We start from the raw sequence: 22267 nt of genomic DNA on the forward strand, positions 1-22267 counted from the left end.
TGTGAATTCTCAACAGCCTTTCAGGGTGTATTTATACAACGTAATTGTGATTATTTGTTACACTATACATCTTCTCCATTATAACCTAAACATTTAAAATGGATTGTCAAACAAACTTCATTTACTTGTAATTGCATTGTATAACCGGTATGTTTTGGTAAGTAGTTAACCTTTGCTAAATACCCCCAATGTGTCTATCATCTGTAGTTTATAGCCCCTGGTGGTCACATTTGGGAAAGCTGTCCAGCTTAGAGCATGTTTGAATTGGCTACAAGCACATAAATGGTTTAAGATCTCACTGTCTTCTGTCTCTTCAGCTGCTCCTTACACAAGCTTACCTGTTTAAAAGTTTACCATTGAAGCTATCATAAGAAGTTTCCCATTCACATGCAAATACTTTCTGGATAATCAGTCCATACACCAACTCACCCTGTCAAAACCTACCGATCGAGATTATATATTTTCTATGGTAAAGTGATGCCAGTGTGACTATTGAATGAGATACAAGATGAAATCTGTTATGAACATAACTCTGCAGGCTTTTTCTTTCTGACTCTGATAGGGGAGTGACGATGTCAGATGGGGAGTGGTCGCAATGAGCCCCACTCTCCCCTTCTTCATACCCCTGCCATCACAGCTTGATGTTGGTTGGAGCAAACAGAAGACCATTGGCTGTTCAGAGTATAATGAATATGTAAACACCGCTTTCTAAGTTTCTGAGACGTCCTAACGGAGATTGTTATCCATGTGTCTGGAGGGGTTCGTTTGATGTACTTATCCAAGCTTTGCGGGGCAAAGTGTGCCCAGATCTCCAGCTGACCTGCATTGCTTCATTTTAAGCGCAAAGTGTGGATTGATTGTGGCGTTTTGGAAACGCTGAGAGCAAAATTGTGTTTCAATTCAGTAACTGTGTGTTTTTGTAAGTGTGTATCTTCTCTCATAGCGGAGTTGCTGTTTGCCGGCTCGCGTATCCTTCTTTGTGTTACTCTGCAAGCATGCTTGAACCTCGCAGCGCAGGAGCAGTTTGAACATCGCCAAACGTTTCTCAACATCCCAAAACTATGGCTAGCGAACACTGCTTATAGAAGAGGATTACTAATACCTCCAACATCACCCTTTCTCTGTGCTTTTCCCGTGCGCTCTCTCATTCGCGCCTGGATAGTTGAAGGACAAGTAAAGAGAAATTGCGCCTTTTTTTCACCGAGCAGCGCTTCAGCGAGAGGAAACATGGATGTATTTTATCCGTCTGCCGGAGGGAATGCTATTCCCGGTGATCCACAGAACCTGGATTTTTCCCACTGCTTGGGATACTACAACTATAACAAGGTAAGAGACGTTATTTGAACCCTCGAGCTAGTGAAACTAGGACGCAAAGTTGATTTCTTCCTTTTGTTGTCGTTTTGAGTAAGGAAATATTAGTTTTTTTAGGAAGCACTTCTTTAAAGGTTTTTGTTTTAGCTGTACTTGCCACACATTTGTTTTTTATCCAGTTCAGGGAAGAAACTTAAACTTTTGCAAGGGTCTTGATGCATTGCGCATGATGTTTTACTTTCAGCACCATCGTACAGAGCAGGTGGAAGAGAGAGACTGCCAAAAACACTCTCCCCGAGTCCTCTCTGATGTGTTCCTTAGCTTAAACATCGCTTTTTAGTCATGGCATTTTTAAAGGTCGAAACCCAAATTTAAGCACGCTTTAGTTACTTGACAACTTTGTCTATAGGTCCCCTTCCCGGCTGTCTATAGTAAAAGTAGGCTAGGTACAAAGCCCTACGGGCATGTCTCGTATAAATTCAGTAATGTCTCTGCAGAGAGATACAAATAAACAGTTAAAGGACTTTCAGACAAAGGACTGTCAGTGTTACGGGACAATGAGTGAATTGTGCTGCCTTACAGATTGTGCTCGATATGACAGGAATGTTTTTATGTGCTCCTGTGGGAACAGTTGTGTGATTTTCAGCTCTCTTTGCAAATGTCGATCAGTAATTCACAGAACTATGAAATAACATGTCACGATGTCAAACATGGAAGCGATTATGTGCATTAAAACTGTATTAAGTTATAAAATCTCGTTTACACAGCAGAGACTAAACTACTTTGACGTTGATAAATTGTGTTTAGTAATACAGGATCGGATTGCAGAGTGGCTTTATTGTAAACAACACACACATTTTCCCCAGCCATTCTTTGTTTAAATCTAGTAGTAATTGTCAAGAGTTAAGTTTTATAGACTTTAAAAGCAAAATACATATTGTTTTGCTCTCCTTAGTGCAGTCACATGTTGTATCACTTGGTATCAACATACAGCAGGTTTATGAGAAGTTTCACCCACCCATCTCAGCCTTTACATAGCCTTGTATCTTTTTTCTAAAAGTTTAATTTAATACAAGTCTGTAATATCACTCTATAAAGACTTACAGTAACGTATAATGCAGCCCTTTAATTTGCTTTATTAGCAGTTTGTATATACTTTATAAAGACTTATATCTACAGTAAAGTCATAAGGATGACATAAACACAATTAGGTCCTGTATTTATCAACTTTATGAGGATGGTAGTAGAAGACAGTGGCAGATGAAATGAGAAATACAGTGGGATGCTTTTATTTTATTCACAACTGAACGAAAAACAAAAAACATTTTAGTGCATTAATGAGATACAGACAAATCTTTGTTTGGGGCTGTAAGTTCTTAAACTTAACTTTGAAATAACAAGTTAAAGGCCTGGGCCCTTGAGGCAGCTATACGGGGTCTTGATTTGTGTCTGCAGCCACACTCTATGCGGTGAATTCTGGGTAATGAGTGTGGTTTCTGCAGGAGCATTGGGTTTATGAAGAGAGCACATGTGGTAGTAGTCAGTGAAATTTACTAGAAAAGTGTTCCTGATGGCTTAAATAAACCAATGGATACATTTTGTAGGATGTAATGTTACTTTGTTTTTTCGGTTTAGGGTTCTTGTAAGAGTTTTGTAGAATTTGGATGGCGCATTTAAATTTGAGCTGTTTGTGTTTTGTTTTTGATATTAATCAACAGAACTGACAAGTATGTCACACTAAACCAAACTCTCTACTCGCTTTATATGTAATGTAATCGCTTTGTGGTCGTTTTTACATAATGTCAGGTAGGAGTAATTTGCATCGGAGGTGAATTGTATTTACTCAGATCACTTTCAGATGTGTAATGGTAATGAAAGGAAGCTTTTTTTATTATGCAAAGACATAACATTTGACTGCACATTTAGACAGAAAACATTTGATGCTGTTGCAAAGGAGCTAGTAGTATAATGATTACATTGATAATGAGACTTTTTTGGCAGGGAATGTTTATTCGAGTCTGACTTTATTTTGGTAGATGTCAGCATTCCTAACCCTATTCACTCACTTTCTCCCTCTCTCTCTCTCTCTCTCTCTCTCTCTCTCTCTCTCTCTCTCTCTCTCTCTCTCTCTCTCTCTCTCTCTCTCTCTCTCTCTCTCTCTCTCTCTCTCTCTCTCCCTTTTGCCACTTCCAATGAAAGGCACCATTCACTTATACAAGAGATGGATGATTCTCTTTTTCCTGTTGTCCTGGAAATGTTTGTTTGTTTGTTTGTCTGTATGTATTTTAAAGTTTGTATACACTGGAACTTTTGGAAAGTTTTACATACACCAAATACGTATAAGTTATTATGGTAATTAAATGTAGAAAGACACAAAAATAACACCAAAACCATAAAAGCTTTTTATATTCAAAACTTTGACTATACAACCTCCTAATGACAGGTTGTGTGGGTTTACGAAAATAGTTTATAGAATAAATCAGAGGTGGTTTTTTGACCTACTAAGTTTCAAATAGCATTTATTTTACTTTGCTAGCCAACTTACAACATTCACTTGTAATAACCTGAATAAAGTAGAATATAATAATATCCAAAAGAACTTAAATTGTCACTTATCCCCATTTCGCCATGTCACAATACTTTTTTAAGATGTAAAATAAATCTTTGGTGTTCCCAGAGTACACATGTGAAGTTTTAGTTTAAAATAGATAATTTATTATAACATGTTAAAATTGACAATTTTTAGGTGTGAGCAAAAATGTGGCGTTTTGGGTGTGTCCTTTAAAATGCAAATGAGCTGATGAAATTCAAACACTGATCGCAATGATGGTGGTTTGTTGCAATTGAAACTCAGTTGTGCTGTGAATTATTTTCTCTCTCTCTCTTTCTCTCTACACTAAATGGCTGTGCCGTGGTTGGATAGTGCAGATTAAGGGGCGGTATTATTATAATAAGATCTCCTTATGACATCATAAGGAGAGCCAAATTTCAAGGACCTAATTTTTCACTTGCTTGCAAAGAAATGTTTTACCAAAACTAAGTTACTGGGTTGATCTTTTTCACATTTTCTAGGTTGATAGCAGCACTGGGAATCCAATTATAGCACTTGAATATGGAAAAAGGAAGATTTTCATACCATTTAATTACATGCAAATGAATAACATATTTATAGATGTCAAAGTGAAAAGTAAAAAGTCTGGCAGAAGTCTAGTAGAGTCCTCTTACAGTCTTTGGAAAGGTTGATGCTATTGGATCAGGGTTTGAGTTTTCAGTGAAAATTTGCTTTGATTTCCTCTTCTTAACAATATTATGGACTGAGTACTGTAATACTTCAATAGAGACACTAACTTTGTAACTTTGACTTTTACACAAAACACTTAAATTGAGTGGGCACTGATCTGATTTGCAGGAGTCAGTGGATGCCAATGAATGAGTTGCTGCCTCAGAGATTGAACTCTATGGAGTTCATCTAAAGGGTGTTCTGGTAAGACAATGCATGATGTGAATGAAGAGCCTGTAGAAGCAGCTGTTTCATGGCCCTGCATTACAGACAAAGACCAGAGGAAATGAGGTGACAGAAACTGGAGATGGCAAATTACAGTGGAGAGGATACAACATTCAGATGCTTGTAAACACCCACACATAGACTTCGGGTTAAATTACATTTTAAACATCTGTTTACAGTGTACACAGCATGTGCCATTATACACAATACACAAGAAGCAAAGTCCAGGATTAATACATTTGAATTGATGTAACACAGTCGTCTTTTGTAGGAGAAGTTGAGGTGTGTTTGTAAAGATTCTGGTTTCATGTTCTTTCTTAATGGATTCTGTCTGACAGTAGAGATTTTTTTGTCAAACATCACTTAGCGTCACGAAAAAAAAAAGGTTTGCATTCGGAAGTCTATAGGCGTTTGCGTAAGATAAAACTCCCCATCACATCCCCAAGCACAATATTTGATGGAAAGGAAGTATTAACTGCCCGACTGACAGCTGAAGAAAATAGCAACTGTTGGGTGAAATGCGAACGCTGTAAATGATACAGTTTCATATGCCACCTTGATTCAGACAGCATAGCATTTAGAGAGCAGGAGCAGATGCAAGTGTTCTGTCACTTTTTCACTGCCAGGAATACTGATGTATCTATTGAATCTGAAAAGCTTTCATTTGAATATGATATCAGCAGTATTTTGTCCTAAAATGGCAGACACATGTGAAGGTTGTTATTTGGACCTGTTGTGTACGTGGCAGGGTACGTGTAATCTGCTACTGAATGTTCAGATCTTGTACGATACACCAGTCACAATGTGTACTCTTCATTTATGTTGTTGCTGAAGTACTGATCTCTCTCTCTCTCTTTCGCATGGTCTCCTCTGTGCTTCTATTTTCTCTCTCTCTCCATTATCTTTTATTGATCCATTTCTTCAAGTAAACTTACACTTAATGGGATTTTGCCTCCAGAACAAGAAGTCAGCCTTAGTGCAACCTACGTGCTGTATTCTATTCAAAGCATGGGAACGTACTAGATCACGGTGAAAAGATCGTAATGTACTGTAATCCTCCACATCTAACTACTGTTTGACCAATGGTCATTTCAGATGCATAAGTGATTGATGGAAGGAAGGTAACCGTGCCAGTACAAACCCGAGGCTCAAGAGCTCATTTCCACTAACCCCTATCATCAGACTCCTTAATAGTCGCTGTGATTGATTTAGTAGCTGGTTGATATGATGCTGCGTGGCTGGGCGAATATGTAAATTTGTAGCTGACACACAACATTAGCCAGGCCAGATCATGCTCTATAAATCATGTCTATAATATGCTGCTTACTGTAAATGCTGCTTATCTCAATATTGCACACATGCCTCATGTTGATTTCTAATGTAAACCTATTTTTTATTTGTGTTTGAGAGTTAAGTAGTAGAATAAAGTAAGTAAAATAATAAATGCAACCCGGGGCGATGTAGTAGGGCACATTTCTTTAAGTATTTGCTTGTGTGTATAACTGTGTATGTTGATCGGGAGAAAGTAAGACAAGAGAGAAAGAAAGGCAACATTGATCCCAGGCTGCAGAAAACTGTCACCAAATCTTCCCCTGAGATTTTGTTGAACAAAGGTTTGATGGCTGCTCTTCAAGACAGGAATGTGCCCCATGCTAGGGACACAGCGCTTCTGACATTACATTGTGCTGATGCCAGTGAGCTATGTGGCGAGAGTTTAGCATGTCCTCTTTCTTTTGTTATGAGCTAAGCTGAAATTCAGATTCTCATCCTGTTCCAAAACACTTCACAAATAGTATTGTTTCAAAACAAAGGGTGCCAATCTGGAATGCTGATCAGTCAAAAGATATTCCAGTTATGACAATAGTTCACGATAAGAGAGAATGCAAACTTTTCCATACATTGTTTTGCTTTGAGAGGGTCACATATGTCTGTGAGGTCACCAAAAATCTTCGTCATGATAAAAAGGAAAGCGTTAGTATTGCTACATTAAACTGGAGATAAATGATTACAGGCGGGGAATACTTACTGATGACATATATTATTATTTTAATACAGAGCTGTTGCCAGGTGTGACTGTTTTGTTTAGTGCTTGACTGCGTATGTACTTTATTTAAATTGCAAATGAGATTTTCTCTAAACCAAGGGAGTATATCTGTCTGAATTTTATATTGCTTTATATGGCTCTTCAAGTGTTATTTTTCTGAGATTGTAATTGGACTAATGATTGCTCTCATTTCCTTTGACCTTTCATACATCATTATAGTTATAAAGGAAGTAGAGGAAACACAGTCTGAAAGTGTGTGTTCGCGGCTCTATAAAGTATATTTTAGTCTCTCAAAGCTCTCACAAGCTTTGTCCTGCTTCTCTGAAGTTATCGACCTCTCAGGCTTATTGCTGGGATATTTTCAGTGACCTAAAAACAGCTTTTGCTCTGAATCAAGCTGTTTCCAAAGATCCACTCGACGCTCTCAGAGTATGTGATACAATAAGTGTTCAGCGCAGTAAATGTTTTCTTGCTTTTTAAGTGTTTTTTTTTTAGATCTTTCATCAGACAAATCCAGGCCATCTTAAAGGGATCGTTCACCTTAAAATGAAAATTCTGTCATCATTTACTCATCCTAATGTTGATCTAAACCTGTATGAATTTATTTTTTCTGATGAACACAAAAGAAGATATTTTGAGAAATGATGGTAAACACAGCAGATAGTGACCATTGACTTACATAGTAGGAATAAGAAAATTATGGAATTTAATAGGTACCTTCAACTGTGTGCTTAACATCATTTATCAAATTATTTTCTTCATCACTATCTGCTGTGTGTTTACCATCATTTCTTTTGTGTTCATCAGAAAAAAGAAATTCATACAGGTTTAGAACAACATGAGGATGAGTAAATGATGACAGAATTTTCATTTTAAGGTGAACTATCCCTTTAAGATCTTTTTAAAAGGCTAAAAGACCTTTGATTGTTGTTTCTTAAACTTAATGTAACATGACTCTCTACATATGAATTTAATTTAAAGAGTCTCACTGATGTACCTCTCTCTCTCGCTCGCTCTTCATGCATCTTTTAAACCAGTAAACAAGTCAGTTAATCACTCATCTCACCTTATTTGACTATTCAATCTGTTCTCAAGTTCCATGTTTCACCAAACAGTGGCAAAAAAGAGGAACAGAAAGAGGGAGGATCCCATTATTATAACTGAAGAATGAGGTCTTTGAGACTGTGTTTGATACAGGGGCTAAGTTTCCTAGATGGTAATCTCCAATAATCAAAACTAGCAATTATTACATCCCTTTTTATTAATTAAAAAAGTACAGTTTACATCTTAACCCGCTATGTTTAAACCAAATATAGTACTTCTTTGCTTCTGTAATTTCTTTGTCAGGTTGGCGGTGTTGCACCACACGTACCCACAATGCTCTGTGGCTCCAGGTTGTCCTGTATGAACTGACAAAGACAGCAGGTGTGCAAATACTAGTAAAGCTCACTGAGCAAAGAGTTCAGATAGTGGGGGTAAACAAAAGACTCATTTGAATGAGCAAACAGAACACATATTGAAATGACTGGTAGGGGTAACAACAGACATAAGATTCAATGCTCTCTCTCTCTCTCTCTCTCTCTCTCTCTCTCTCTCTCTCTCTCTCTCTCTCTCTCTCTCTGTTTCTCTCTCTCTCTCTCTCTCTCTCTCTCTCTCTCTCTCTCTCTCTCTCTTTGTTCTTCACATTCTGTTGGATATCGATACCCAAAGGTGATGAAATGCACCTGCTGACAGTGTTATGGAAATCAGAGGACGATGTATGTTTGCTATCAGTTTAAAAAGGTCATCGGTTAGTGATACTACAGGTAACACCTCCCCCATGCTCGCATATGCTAGGGACCTTACAAATGTCTTTAAATCATTGAAAAAGCACACATTCTCTCTCTTTCTCTGTCTTTCTTTTTCACTGAATTTTAATTGGATCATTTATATGGGGGCATTAGACTGATAAGAAAAAAGACTCTTTGTTTTGCATGGGAATGTAATTCTCTGTAATTTATGTTAAATAAAACGTCAGGCCTTGTTCGCTCTACTACAGCATGCCTGATCTCTCTACTTTTTCTCACTTTGCCATCTCTTTATCATCGTGATTGGATTTGATGCGTATGTTTACATTAGCACATCATCGAAATAAGATTCTAAATATTATTCTCTGCTGTTTATTTTGGACTTGGTTTAAGCAAAAGACCCGTCATTGTCTCCCATGCCTGAGGCAGTACAGGAACGTAGCTTTGTTCTATAGCATTATATTGCTTTCCAAAGGCTGGAAGCTTGTGCTGACATGTCGACTCGTTTAAATTGTGCTTGACAGAACAACCCAGGGCAATTAATCATTTGACTAGCATGTGGAATGATGCTGTATCACAGACAGAGGAGAGAGAAAAGGACCTCTCACACGTTTTGCTCTTCCTATCCGATTCACCAACCATGAAATTGTTATCATGCCCGTGACAGCGTATTTTCTCTTGCAATAAAAGTCATACGGATTTGCACTGTGCAGAAGAGCTTTTCCTCATATTAAGATGGTGCGGTGGACGTTCATTTGTTGGCACTTGTTACGACACCTGTTCTACGTTTGACGCTTGTAAAAGATAAGGTCCCACAAGAGAAAAGAATGAAGAAGAAAACCGAAAAGGAGAAAAACTGTGTAGCTGTGTTCGTTTTTTCTTTAGACCCACCAACCATATGGTTTTTCTCACTGCTGAGCCAGCTGATGATATTTATTTCATATGCATATTAAAACTGGAGAGTGAATGCTTTGTATACACTTTCCAGAAATTGTACAGTGATTGCTTCATTGCTGATGGATCTTTTATAAGCCTCGGAGGAATCCTGGAGAGAAACACCAGTCTGCAGTCTCTTCTAAAGTGTGATTGAATGTTGCGTTTAGCCTCTAATAAAGTTCTGTTGGAGACTTCAGCAGCTGGCCTCCATCTGGAGTGTGCAGAAAGAGTATTAATGCCAGTGTGTTTTGGAGGTTTAAGAAACTTCTATTTAAGTACATTTAGGGAGAAATAAAATTGAGCACTGACTTTGACTGACGCTAACAGGGCAGTCGTAGCCTAGTGGTTAGCGAGTCGGGGTTGTAATCTAAGAATTGCTGGTTTGAGGCTCATGGTTGCGACTGAGGTGCCCTTGAGCAACTTGTGGCCATTGCTCGATGGGTGGAGTGAATGGGTTAAATGCAGACAGTATGGGTTACCATACATTGGCAAATATTTCCCTTTCACTTATAGGACCAGAGGAGGAATATTTTGGTTAACAGTAGCTCAGATATGCTGTTTGCCTAAACAAGATAATAATGTTGTGCTACCTGACTTGTTAAATCAAAATATTTGGAAGTTACAGTATAGTTGGGGATATTTTTCCTCTCGGATTTAAGTTTAAACTTGATATTCACTTCTGCACAGCATCCTCAAAAATTATGTTCAGTGAAAAGAAGCAGCGCTTTTAGCTTCTCAGATGTGAATACCTGTGACAGCCTTCAACTACCCGTGAAGTGAAGAGATCACAGGGTTTTAAGGAGGACTGTGTGGTATGTAACTCATCACATGAACATTTTGATTCTTTTATTACTGCTAATCTGCTGTCACACAATATTCACTCTCACCGGCTCGTCCTTTGTTCGGTCCATGATGTAAATTGAAGCCGTCTTCTCCTCTCAATCATCACACCTCTTTATCTACTGCGTCTCTCATTCTCTCTCCATTAGCTGAGAAGTGAACAATGAAAAAAATTATTATAAGGTGTCACGTAAGGAATAATTGACGACGGGTCGTTGAATTATAAGAAAATAATGCACACAGTTAATGCATCGTGCCGTTACACCACATTATTTTCAAATAATTCAAAGGACTGGAGAATGATTTTGCTTATACCAAGATTAACATTTTTCAGCCAATCAGAATAAAGCATTCAACAGGCCCGTGGTATACATGGATTAAAGTTTTCCGTCGCTAGACGGATTTCCGTCAATTGAAAAATTATTAAATTCACTTTTCATAAAGACGACGTGTAGGCTATTCACCTTTTTAAGTGGGATGTGATCAAAGCCTGGAGTGGAGCCAAATCACGTTCCTCTCTCCACTGTAAGCGTTCTGTAACCACCACGCACCGGATCCACTCCGGGTTTTCTGGCTGTATCACGTTAAGCTGAGGTAAAACTTTATTTCAGCTAGCATGGACAAACTTATAATGCAGGAAGGCTCCGATGTTTTGGAGATCGATAAAGGTGTAAAAGACCTGGAGATTGACTTAGCGAAATGATGAAGATTGGCAAGGCTTTCAGTTCGTGGGCTAAGAAAACCAAAAAGCCAGGTAACTTGCGTGTCTTTGCACAGTATGACTAGGGGTGCTGTATTTTGGGGGTAAATGATTTCCCCCGTACGTGATCACCCGCGTCCCGTTTTTGACTGCTGATCTAACCAGTGGCTGATACAACGGGTTTGTTAAACTCGTGGGTAAACTTCATGTGGCGCCACAAGAACCAGGAGGCAGATGACATCCAAATCCCGTGAGAGCGATTCGAGGAATCATAAGAGGAGACTGCTTCCGAAATGCTCTCGCGGGACTTTGATGTCAAGCACATGTCGGTTCTTGCAGTTGCATTTGCGTGTGGTCACAAAAACTTAACATTTGTACACATATTTAAGCACCACAGTTTAAAAACAAGTGATTTAAGCCATTCAAAGTCAAACAACAGTGGCCGCTGTTTCTGTGTCAGATGGGCACGCAAAGTCGCGCATTCGCTACTCATTGTGTGAGTATTTTTGCCGCTTTATTGGCCTTAAATAAACACATGCGTCAAAAATCCAGTCTTTGCAAATATCCTCATATAAACACGGCCATTTAGGTCTTAGGAGAAAGTAAACAGCAGAAACATTGCGCACAAAATAGCACATCAGCGCTGCTATTGTAACATAATAATTTGTTGATAAAGGTACAGTCATTCATTTTACATCTTTCACTATGGTTACAGACATCCTGTGCTTATTGTACACGAGTTTGACTCGAGTTACTCGTTTAGGATTTATATTCATACATAACGTTACTGTATAAGAGTTGTGACTGTAAGCTGTTTTGTGAACAGAACAGACCCTGGATTATTTGTTTGTGTACTGAATAATATGATATGAAAAAGTTGTATTTGTTTACATTAGTAAATGCATTATATAACATGAACAAACAATGAAAATATAGAGTATATAAGCATTCTTGTTTATGTCATTACAGTAATTGACGGTAGTTCATGGTGCATTCACTAATGTTAACAGTTTCAACTTTGATTTAAAAAAAATATTAGTAAGTGCTCAAATTAATACATTTACAGTTAATTAATTAATAATTAATAAAAGATTCATTAAAGGTGGTGATATTCATGTTTTCTTTTTATATAGTGAGTTATTTAGCTGTTTCGCCTTAATCTGAAATTCCCTGTAAACTACAGCTACCTATATACTACAGGAGACTTTAATATGGAATTAATGGCAAAAAAATCTCCCCTTAAAATGTTATTGGTCTCGCCTACATAAAGTGTAAGTTAAAGGAATATGACTTGGCCTGAAAAAAATTTCAGTCAGAAGAATTTTTTTCACTTTAATCCCTGGGTATAAGTAAGGTTAGTGCATTAGACCAGAATGGTTGAAAGGTAACAACTAATAAAGATGTTGATATAGTCAAGCGAATAGTGCTGTGCTCAGTGTTGGGATGAGTTTTTCATATCCCCCAGAGTGAAACTTGGATAATAGATCAGTTTTAGAATAGACCCTGTTTTATTACTGATCATTTTCAATAAAACCGGCTGAATGGTTTACAGGTTTGTTGTGACAAGTAGCATTTCTGTTTCAAAACCCTACTAAACAGTCACATATAACTGACATTTTCTTATGGTAAGATGTGATGTGACCTTTCTTACGTTATAAAACTTTATCCTATACCAGTCACACCAAGCATTTAATTCTGGATGTCGTACTGTGTATAATTAAGTATTTGACCGATAAAACTTGAAAGACTAGGTGCGCAATTTGTTGGTAGATTTGAAGAGTTTGTTTCCAAAACGAGATTTTAATTTCTGTGTCAAAACATGTTTATTATTATGTCATCATGTTTTTATTGTTTTTGTTGTATTCTGCTTTCTGAGTGGTCCAATATAGCAGCATTTGACAGATTACGTGGGTTTTGGGTGAGACTACCTGTTCATCAGATCAATGGCAGGTTTTTGGGAAACCTGTATCAAAATATTCTTTAATTTACAATGTCACTTTAGTCATTGAATTGGTATTTAACAATGTTGACTGTTTTTCACTGCAAAACCATCTAAGTAGATAGAAAAATGTCCTAGAAAGTCCAAATATACTCAGTAAACCTCCTTTACCCGGGTAAAAAAGTTGCACCACCATGACATATGCGTGTCGTTGTTCATTCAATTCCTCTTGCCAGGACTTTGCTGTAAAATAAGGAACCATTGCATTTAATGGATTCTGCCAACAAAGCTGTATTTCTGAAGGGCCTAAGGCTGGGATTAAGTGGATTTGAAGCGAAAGTGTCTGATAAACGTTTAATATGCTCTGAGAGAATTCGGATAATATCATTATCTCATTTTTGACAGAGGTGGTGTTTAGCGTCTTTGCATCTGTGCTCTTTGTGGATAAACATCCATTCTGTTGTTTCATGCATTTTATGTTTGCATGTGTGCTTTTGTGTGCGTATCATATAAGAATACATTCTGTCCACTTATGCACTGGGTCACCAGATGTTGCTGCAGCGTTAGCATCTGTCGGATTGGACTGCTGGACAGTAAACTCTGAGTCCTGCACACTATAAAACCCTTTGGTAAATCCTCAATGGTATATTGTTTTAGGATCATTACCCCTCTCACTCACCCTGATAAACCTTGTATGAAAGCATTCATCTCCCAATGCTCTCTTAAGCCACATGTCAGTGCACTGGAGACTGGTATCTCTAAAGCTCTGTTTACACAGGAGCTCAGTGTATTACCGAGCTCAGCGAGCTTCAACGACCACCGCTGTGTAAAAGACGGCTATGATTGCTACTAATTAGTCGATAGGGTGAAGTCCTAGCCAAACTCGGACAGCCATTTTGTTCTACGATTTCTTATTTGCGCGAGAGAGAGAGAAAGAGAATTATGATCAGTTTTATCTTTGTTGAATGCGCACATAAACAATATCTCTTCAGTATAGTAATATTCCAGGCTGCTAAGTCTATGAAAACGACAAGCTGTGTTCATATAAGGATCTGATATAGCCTTATAGGTTACACCAGAGCTCTCAGCCTTGGCATGCGAGACCTTTATGTCAACATCTTTGTTCTTAATCCAGTAGTCCTGCAGAATGCTATCAATTAATACATCGTTTCTTATAAAGATTCCTCAGATTGTATGAGAGCAAGCGAGAACGTGTGGCTTTCATCTAACTCAAGCTAAAAGACTACAAATGGGAGCTGTGATATTTGGAGTAATTCACAAGCGCACGCATTCACACATTAGCGGATGCAGTCGGACAGCCATAAGGTTGAGAGCTAATTACAGCATTTAAAACCTATCAGTTCCATATGATTGCCGCTCGTGCCGGCTAAACGGCCTTTATTTGGTATGCCGTGGAAATTTCCCCTCGCAGCGAGGGCTCCGTGGCAGCAAATTATTTTCATCTTAATTGCATGTAGGTGGAGACATGAAATAATGGGGCATATTTGTGTTCAATCTGCTGTGTTTTCATTACATTGTGGAGGAAAACATTGTTAGCAGGAGTTAATTAACAAATATGAGTAATTGGTCTATGCTCATATTTATCACCGGCGTGCTCGCAACAGGCAGGCCTGAAGCGCTAACAACAAAGTGCTACATAAATCAAAGTGCTTTTCTTTGCCAAAGCAGAACCCTTGGGAGGTACCTTAGAGCTTAATTAGAATCTAGAAGGATTTTGTTTTAAGTGTGAGGTGAGCAAGCACTTGAATAACAATGATAAATTAGACCCTAGAGCATTGCCTGTATGTTTTGGACCACGCGCGATGTTATATCCTATTTCTGTGTAATTCATAAAGTGTGATGGCGAAGGCACTCGGCCAGATGTTCTGCCGGTCCTGTCGATTGGATGAGAAAGATTAATGCAAAGATTGCTGTTACTGGCTGAAAAGTTTACTGAAACGATGCCAGAGTGTTCACTGCAAAATTACCCAGATGGGATTACGTGGACTATTTGGATTTTACGAGGGTGTTTATAATATTATTCTTGTCACAGAATAATATGAAGGGATGCTTAATGTTTTGCTGCGACGTCAGTCATAATTCAGGGAACTTGGCGGAAAATTCTACCAACGTATTTGTGGTCATTTCGTTTTAGACTATTGATGGAAAATTGCTGCGTAACTCGATCGTTCATCGTCATTCCTTGCTGGATTTTTTTGCCATACTGTTATTTTCCGAAGACTTTAACATGGGACTTATAGTAACCGATTATGACTGACAGATCACAAGCATTGTCGATACTTACAGGAAGAAGATTTATTAGTTTAATCTGAAAGCAGTGCTGTGCTCTCACAAACAGACGCTTAATGCGGCTTTCACATAGGATGCGGTGTGCGCTGCGCTCGCCGCTGGGTTCAGCGCAGCTATGCGATTTGTGCTCTGCTTTATATTGGGGTTTAATGGTGGATGAGGAATACAGAGACTGATGTTCCCCGTCTCCATTTCGCGTAACTTTAAGCTGCCTACCTACAACGAACTACTTGGCTTAAAAACTCACCTGACATGCCAACTTGAATAGCTACGTGTTTCTATGACACAGCTTTCCTTCCGATGTCTCATTAGGAGCTCCGGGAATTCCGAGTATAAGCTTTTTGTTCATTTTGTTTGGATGAACAGTTTCTATTGGGCGCGTGGGTAATCGTCGCAGAGCGCAGCGCAAAAGTTAAACGTAACTATTTTGAACTTTGCGCTAGCGCTTTGCTCGACGCAACAACAAACCGCCCTCGCACGGCGCAAGCCATTGAAATGAATGGGTTTCATAGCGCAGCGCACACCGCGTTCTATGTGAAAGCCGCTTTATGCTAGTTCAAGAGCATGTTGATAAAAAAACGAAAAGACTATAAGTCTAAATTATCTATGAGATGCAATGAATCTCGTGTGCTGCCTTAAAGAAACAGTACCTCAAGTAAAAAAAGTCTTGCCTGACAGACACTTGTGCGATTCTTGATTACAGTCATACTGATACTCTGTGGACATGCATATGGACTGCCTGCCTGTCTTGGCACCCGATTCAGCCATCTGGCCTCAATTATGCTTTAAACATGCTTTGTTGTACATGACAAGTCCACACTGACAGCAAATCTGCCAGTGTTTAAACGTCATGCCTCTGGCTACGATTATACTCAATCAGCCACTCTGATTTTAATTGGAAAGTCACAAGATGAGTGGGAGACGTGAATGAAAATAAAACTGCTTGCATCTTTAGCGTTGTCGATTTGGAGGTTTTAAGAGTTTCTGTGTCTGGAGAATATGCTCACCACAAACAAACTGCTTGGAATTAAAATCTGTGATTTACAAAGTAAAGAAGCAATAAACCATCCTGTGCAATTATCCTTGTAATTGAAAAATGTTGTCTTGTTTGCAGCGGGTAAAATGACATAAATTAAAGTTCAAATATACAGATGTTTATCTTGGCTTAGCCCCTCCTTTAAGTAAGTGTTCCTGGATAAACATTAGTTTACCCCTTAGCATTCCTGAATCACAAGAATCGCAGCTTTTCAAAGATATGTGACATGTTTAGCTTTTTGTTTTTGAGTTCATTGGAAATTTAGGGGTTAAGGATTAATAAGTGTAACAGTGGATATCTTTAGAAAATGCTTTAGAGTCAAAGACCGGCATGATCTCCATCCAAAACACCGGACCTCCGGGTTTGATCTGCCAGAAAACAAGACTATCCTTTATGTGTAAATACACGAGTAAACAGCATCTCTTTAGCACCCCACTCCAAGAGACAGCGAACTCCGTCAATCTCTTTTTTTCCCAGCATCCTCAGCTTCATTCCATGCCAGATCATCTCTTTGCTTTTAGCCCCGGATTAGCTGCTCACAATTGTCTATGCTGGACCTGCTGTTGTGGTAAATTGGCTAGCCATGCTGTTGTAAGGTTGATGCTTTTAAAATATCCAAGCGAACAGTGTTAGGAGTACACGGGAGGTCCCCAAAGACCTCTCAGATGCAGAGAAACGGGTCAAACACTGACCTAATGAAGACAGATGGAGGTGGACAGTGTCTACATGTGTTGTGAATGATAGTCAGCCTGTGGAATGCTTTGCACACAGTGTTATTTTAGTGCAGTGCTTCTCCTGTTTGGCCTATAACAGAGGTCAACTCAAATAAAGGATTTGTGTTGACCCCATTTTAAGGGTTCTTACTGTAAAACGCGGTAAAATGACTCACTGCACTCAAACACTGTAGCTTTCTGAACCGTAATCATCGCCAAAGTTTAGACAATTGCTTAAGTCACTAGAAAAGTTGGACTTTGCATAATTACAAATAAACACATACGTTTCATTTATTAGCCACAAGAAGGCTGTTTATTTAACTCTTTCCTCGCCAGCATTTTTTAAATGTTGCCAGCCAGCGACAGCATTTTTCAAAATGTTTACAAAAGTTTAATGCTTCCAGAAAATGCTCTTCTTGAAATATATAAACGTGCAATATATCAAATAAAAGAAGAGACCCTCTGCTTAAAAAGAATTCATCCCTACCTTCATTAGTTCTCTTTTTATCACTTCTTGAGATAATTTCATTTTTGTAAAGGACTTTTGATAGAGATTAGATTACTAGCGATCCTCAAAACTTACACAGACATACAGCTGTTTGTCCTAGGGCGATACTTCAGGGTTTTATAAGTTGCGAAAGAGCGCTACCTGGTGGATAAAAGCGGTATTGTGGAAAGCCGGAAATATTCGTCAATTGCAGGGAAAGAGTTAAATGCCATGTGGCAAAATATTTAAATGTTTTGTGCTATTTTTGTACTTCTTCGATTATGAGGCATGTTGGTGTACAGTAAACATTGCTGTCTGAGGTCAGATGTTTGTACAGGTGTCTTTGTAGAGACTTGAGTGATGCACATTGGCGGACAGTTTGAGACATGTTTGTTGTTGTAGTTTTAGCACCTCACAAATGATCATTTTCACTCTCTTCCTTTCTCTTAAAAACTTCTGTTGTTGAAGATCGGTTCTCTCTATCCACATCACAAAGAAACCCTTTAAAAGATATGGCACGCTTCCAGTAATTCCCAGTTTTATTTCTGTTTCTCTTTGATCTGTGTGCTGTCACCCTGTCTTCAAGAGTAGAATAATTTTAGGGCATATCTGTGCAAATCCTTAGTACTCTTTTGTTCCTGGGCTCTCAAAGTGTCACCATAATGACCAGAAGTGAATAGGAAAGATTAGGTATTGTAATATCCGCAGCACTGCCATGATAATCTTAGCTTTCCTTTGAAATGCAGAATGTAAGATGACAGTTCAGGTGTAAACATAATGGGAGAGTATTCAGATGGAATTGTGCTTGTATTGAAAATTGAATGGCTCTAGCTGTTCATTTTATTTTTTGCATGAAGCCTGATGCTCGGTTTCTGAGCGCAGGACCTGTATTTCCATACAGAGGTGTGTAAATGCAACAAGCAGAAAACCTATAAACTAGTCATCAATATTTTAACATTTTCATTATTCGAGCTAATTTAAACCAACTGCACTGTTAATCTTTCACAACCTGTTGATTGCTCGGTTTCTCGACACATTTCTGGAGGGCGGCCATAACTGTGTTTTCAGAAAGGCTCCTGTCAGTGGCGCCAGGCTACACAGCCACAAATTGGAATGTGGCACTGGCCTGGGAATACAGCCAAGATTTAAATTAGACAATAACCTCTGGCCCCTCACGCAGGCTCCTCTCTGCAGCTGTAGGCTGATCCATTTGTTTAATATGGTGGAGTATTCTGTAGAATAATGAGCTGATGTACGAGTCGCCTCTTAATAGTTTGTGTTTCACAGACTTAGAGAAACAGTGCAATGTATCTACCGCAAACAACTACACAGAACGTATACAGTGTGTATATAGGGATTAAACACACAAACTAATGCTGCTTGAATTTATGTTGCAAAAATAAAGAAGCAGTACAATAGAAAATACTGCTGTGCTATATTTTGCTGACTGAATTTTTGTGTAATGTTTTCATATGGTGCACTTTTTGGTAAGGTTCGTGAACATTAAAATCTTTTACAACATTTAACTTATTAATATTGTTTAATGGTCAATTACTGTTTTCATTTTTCCACATACACATTTTTCAATTTCCAAAAAATGAAAATTCTATCATCATTTTCTCACTCTTGTTTCAAACCTGTATAAATGTCTTTGTTATGATGAACACGAAGGATGATAATATGAGGAATGTTTGTAAATAAACCGATCAGAGGCACCATTGACTTCCACACTAGGAAAAAGGAATACTATAGAAGTCAATGAGGCCTCTGATTTTATTTATAAATATTCCTTAAAATATCTTCTTTTGTTTTCATCAGAACAAAAAAAATGTGTACAGGTTTGTAACAACTTGAGAGTAAATTATGACAGAATTTTCATTTTTGGGTGAACTATGCCTTTAAAATAGTTAATAAATAAAATAACTTGTATTGACAATGAAGAGTAATAGACAAATAGATATAAATTAGCCTAGATTAATAAATGCTGTCAAAATTTAGCTAAAGATAGGAATATGTTTCTTCATGGGGAATATGTTTCCTCATGGGGACCTTAAGGACATTTTAAGGTCCTCATGAGGAAGCAAGCTTATAAATCAAGCAGAATTATGTTTTTTGAATATCTTAAGTTTTCTGTGATTGTTAGGGTTTGGGTTAGGCAATTGAATATACAGTTTGTACAGTATAAAAACCATTACGTCTATGGAATGTCCTCACAAACATGAAAACCAGAATGTGTGTGTGTGTGTGTGTGTGTGTGTGCATGCGTGCGTGCATGTGTGTGTGTTTGTGTAAGTAAGGAATCTCTGAAGCTGCAGCATATCCAGGGTTTCAGTACTATATATCCAGCTTTTCTGTGGCAGAAAGCCATAAGTGCTGTACCCAGCGAGATCAAAGATGAAGCTTCAGCTAGTCAATGCATCTTTAAAGGTTTTCTGTAAGGATTCAAATTGCATAGCTGGTCTATTACTTTAACACAGGAAGGCATGGGGGGCTGTCATTTATCTGAGGTATGCAGATAAGACCAAATGGCCTTACTGGTCCAAGTCTCTTACACAGCAGAAACAGATGCTGCTGCAAAGGGAGATGACGACTCATTTCTGTTTGACATGCTGTAATATGTGTGACTGAATTGAATCGGGCTGAGCACATAAAACATTTACATCAACACATAACAAAACACAAATAAAAGTGTTGTCTTTGCTTTGATGTCATACATTACTATTCATATTATTAGGACTGTAATTAGCATTGTAACAAATCCCAAGATTAATTTACTCAGCAAATGAAAAAGTCAACCCACATATTTAATTATCAGATTTACTTTTTATAATTTGCTTTTAGTCATCCCTCTTTAGTCATTATAGCGATATAATGCCTGCTGTGCAACAAGCTCAGTGGGTGGAGGATCAAGGACTGTTTTATGGATCCATTTCATTTCACTTACCTGGTGGGAAAAATCTCGAGTAGCTCTCAAATTTCATTGTTGCCACTTGTAGCTATATAACTTCATTTTGGCAATGGTGTCTGGCATCTTTGTATTTCTCTTCCCGATATGTTTGTGAAAGCTGGTGTGAGGGCAGCCTCCATTGCATATAATCTAATGCAAATTCTTGTAATTTGTATATAATCCATTACTTTGTATACCCATGTCTGCCACTTGTTTATTTGAGGGGGATCTAGCTGAATGTATTAGAAGAATAAAAAGCATTTAAGAGTGAGAGAGAATGAGGTGGCTGTCTAAAGCAGATTATGATTGTATTCTCTGTGTGCTGTACTTTCATGTAATGATTTTAGCTATACAGACGTCTAGTGATCGATTCTTCCTGTAGATAAGAACAGTTTTGCTTCAGGCTCTTTGTGTAAGCCTACTAAGCAAAGACGTCAGTTTACAAATTTTCCTCCCTGTGAGATGTGTATAGTTATGCATCTTATATTTGTCTGTATACTATTTATTTAGTCGTATGTGTATGTATTTGTGCATCATAGAGGTCTCTAACCTGAGCTTTGCCATCTTCTTTAAATTAGTAAAAACAGAAACTGTTATATTTTTATACTAAAATAAACTGTCCAGTGCGTCAAGCTGTGCTATGTTTGTCCAACTCTCCCACTCGCATATAATGACTGTATTACCTCAGTAATTCTTCAGACAGACTGCTGGCCACGGTCACAGTCTTCGCAAGCAGATATTTACTGTTTGCTCTGTGTCGGGTCGTAGTTCTGCAATATAGTTTTTTCCCTTGGGTTATTGAATTCACTGATGTAATAATAGCTTATTTTCCCTTTGGAAACACTTGCATAAGATTATGTAAAAAACGCCAAGGTTATAAAACCCTTATGGACACTGTTGTCCAAAAACACATTTTATGCATTACAGTAGTTTTATAAAACACAACCTTGGTTTATGCATATAAGTACAGTACAATCACATCTCTTTTACATAATATATTTGTCAGTAAAAGTAAAATCATTTCTGGCTCAATTCCACCTTGACATGAACCCTGGCATCCTATTTCTATTCACAGTTTTTCTGTTTCCTAAAAGCTATCTTGTTTATTATATTTCTGATTATATTTTGAATATATATATATTCATAAAAATACGATTGGGTGAAATGTCTTTTAAAACACAGTTCTTGTCTCTCTCTGTTATTGGAAATGCTTGTTCAATTAATATTTATGAGTTGTATCTGCATGTGGTGGTGGTGATGTTCGGTAGAGAGTCAGGTATTGGGATTTTAAACAGGGTGAATGGTGTGAATGAAACTTTAAGGCTTGAGCATGGCTGGTACACTACACACACACACACACACACACACACACACACACACACACACACACACACACAAATCTATCCCCTTACCGTTTGTATTATGTAGACTTACATTAGTGATGAATTGAGGCTTGAACTTTTTTCCATTTTCTAAAAATCTCCCTTTTGATCTCTCTCTCTCTCTCTCTCTCTCTCTCTCTCTCTCTCTCTCTCTCTCTCTCTCTCTCTCTCTCTCTCTCTCCCTCTCTCTCTCCTTCTTCTCAATTTTTATGGTGGTAGAGGAGGTGCTGTAATTGTTTTTCTTTAATGAGGTGTCAGTACCGGCCACCCTAAAAAATACAGGGCTTTTTCCTATTGGTTTTTCATCTGCTAATGGCAGAATACTAAAAG

At 38.1% G+C, this 22267-nt stretch overlaps 1 protein-coding gene across 1 annotated transcript in view; it reads left to right on the forward strand.

Moving 5' to 3' along the window:
• The first annotated feature begins 1093 nt into the window (after nucleotides 1-1093).
• The window catches only part of tox3 (TOX high mobility group box family member 3), a 42364-nt gene continuing 21190 nt past the window's right edge, over nucleotides 1094-22267 (forward strand). Inside the window, exon 1 of the mRNA XM_065289560.2 lies at nucleotides 1094-1326. Coding sequence (XP_065145632.1) covers nucleotides 1228-1326 — 99 coding nt within the window. The 5' untranslated portion in view covers nucleotides 1094-1227. The remainder of the gene's footprint in view (nucleotides 1327-22267) is intronic.

This window comes from Paramisgurnus dabryanus, chromosome 2 (assembly GCF_030506205.2).
Source record: "Paramisgurnus dabryanus chromosome 2, PD_genome_1.1, whole genome shotgun sequence".
NCBI lineage: Eukaryota > Metazoa > Chordata > Actinopteri > Cypriniformes > Cobitidae > Paramisgurnus > Paramisgurnus dabryanus.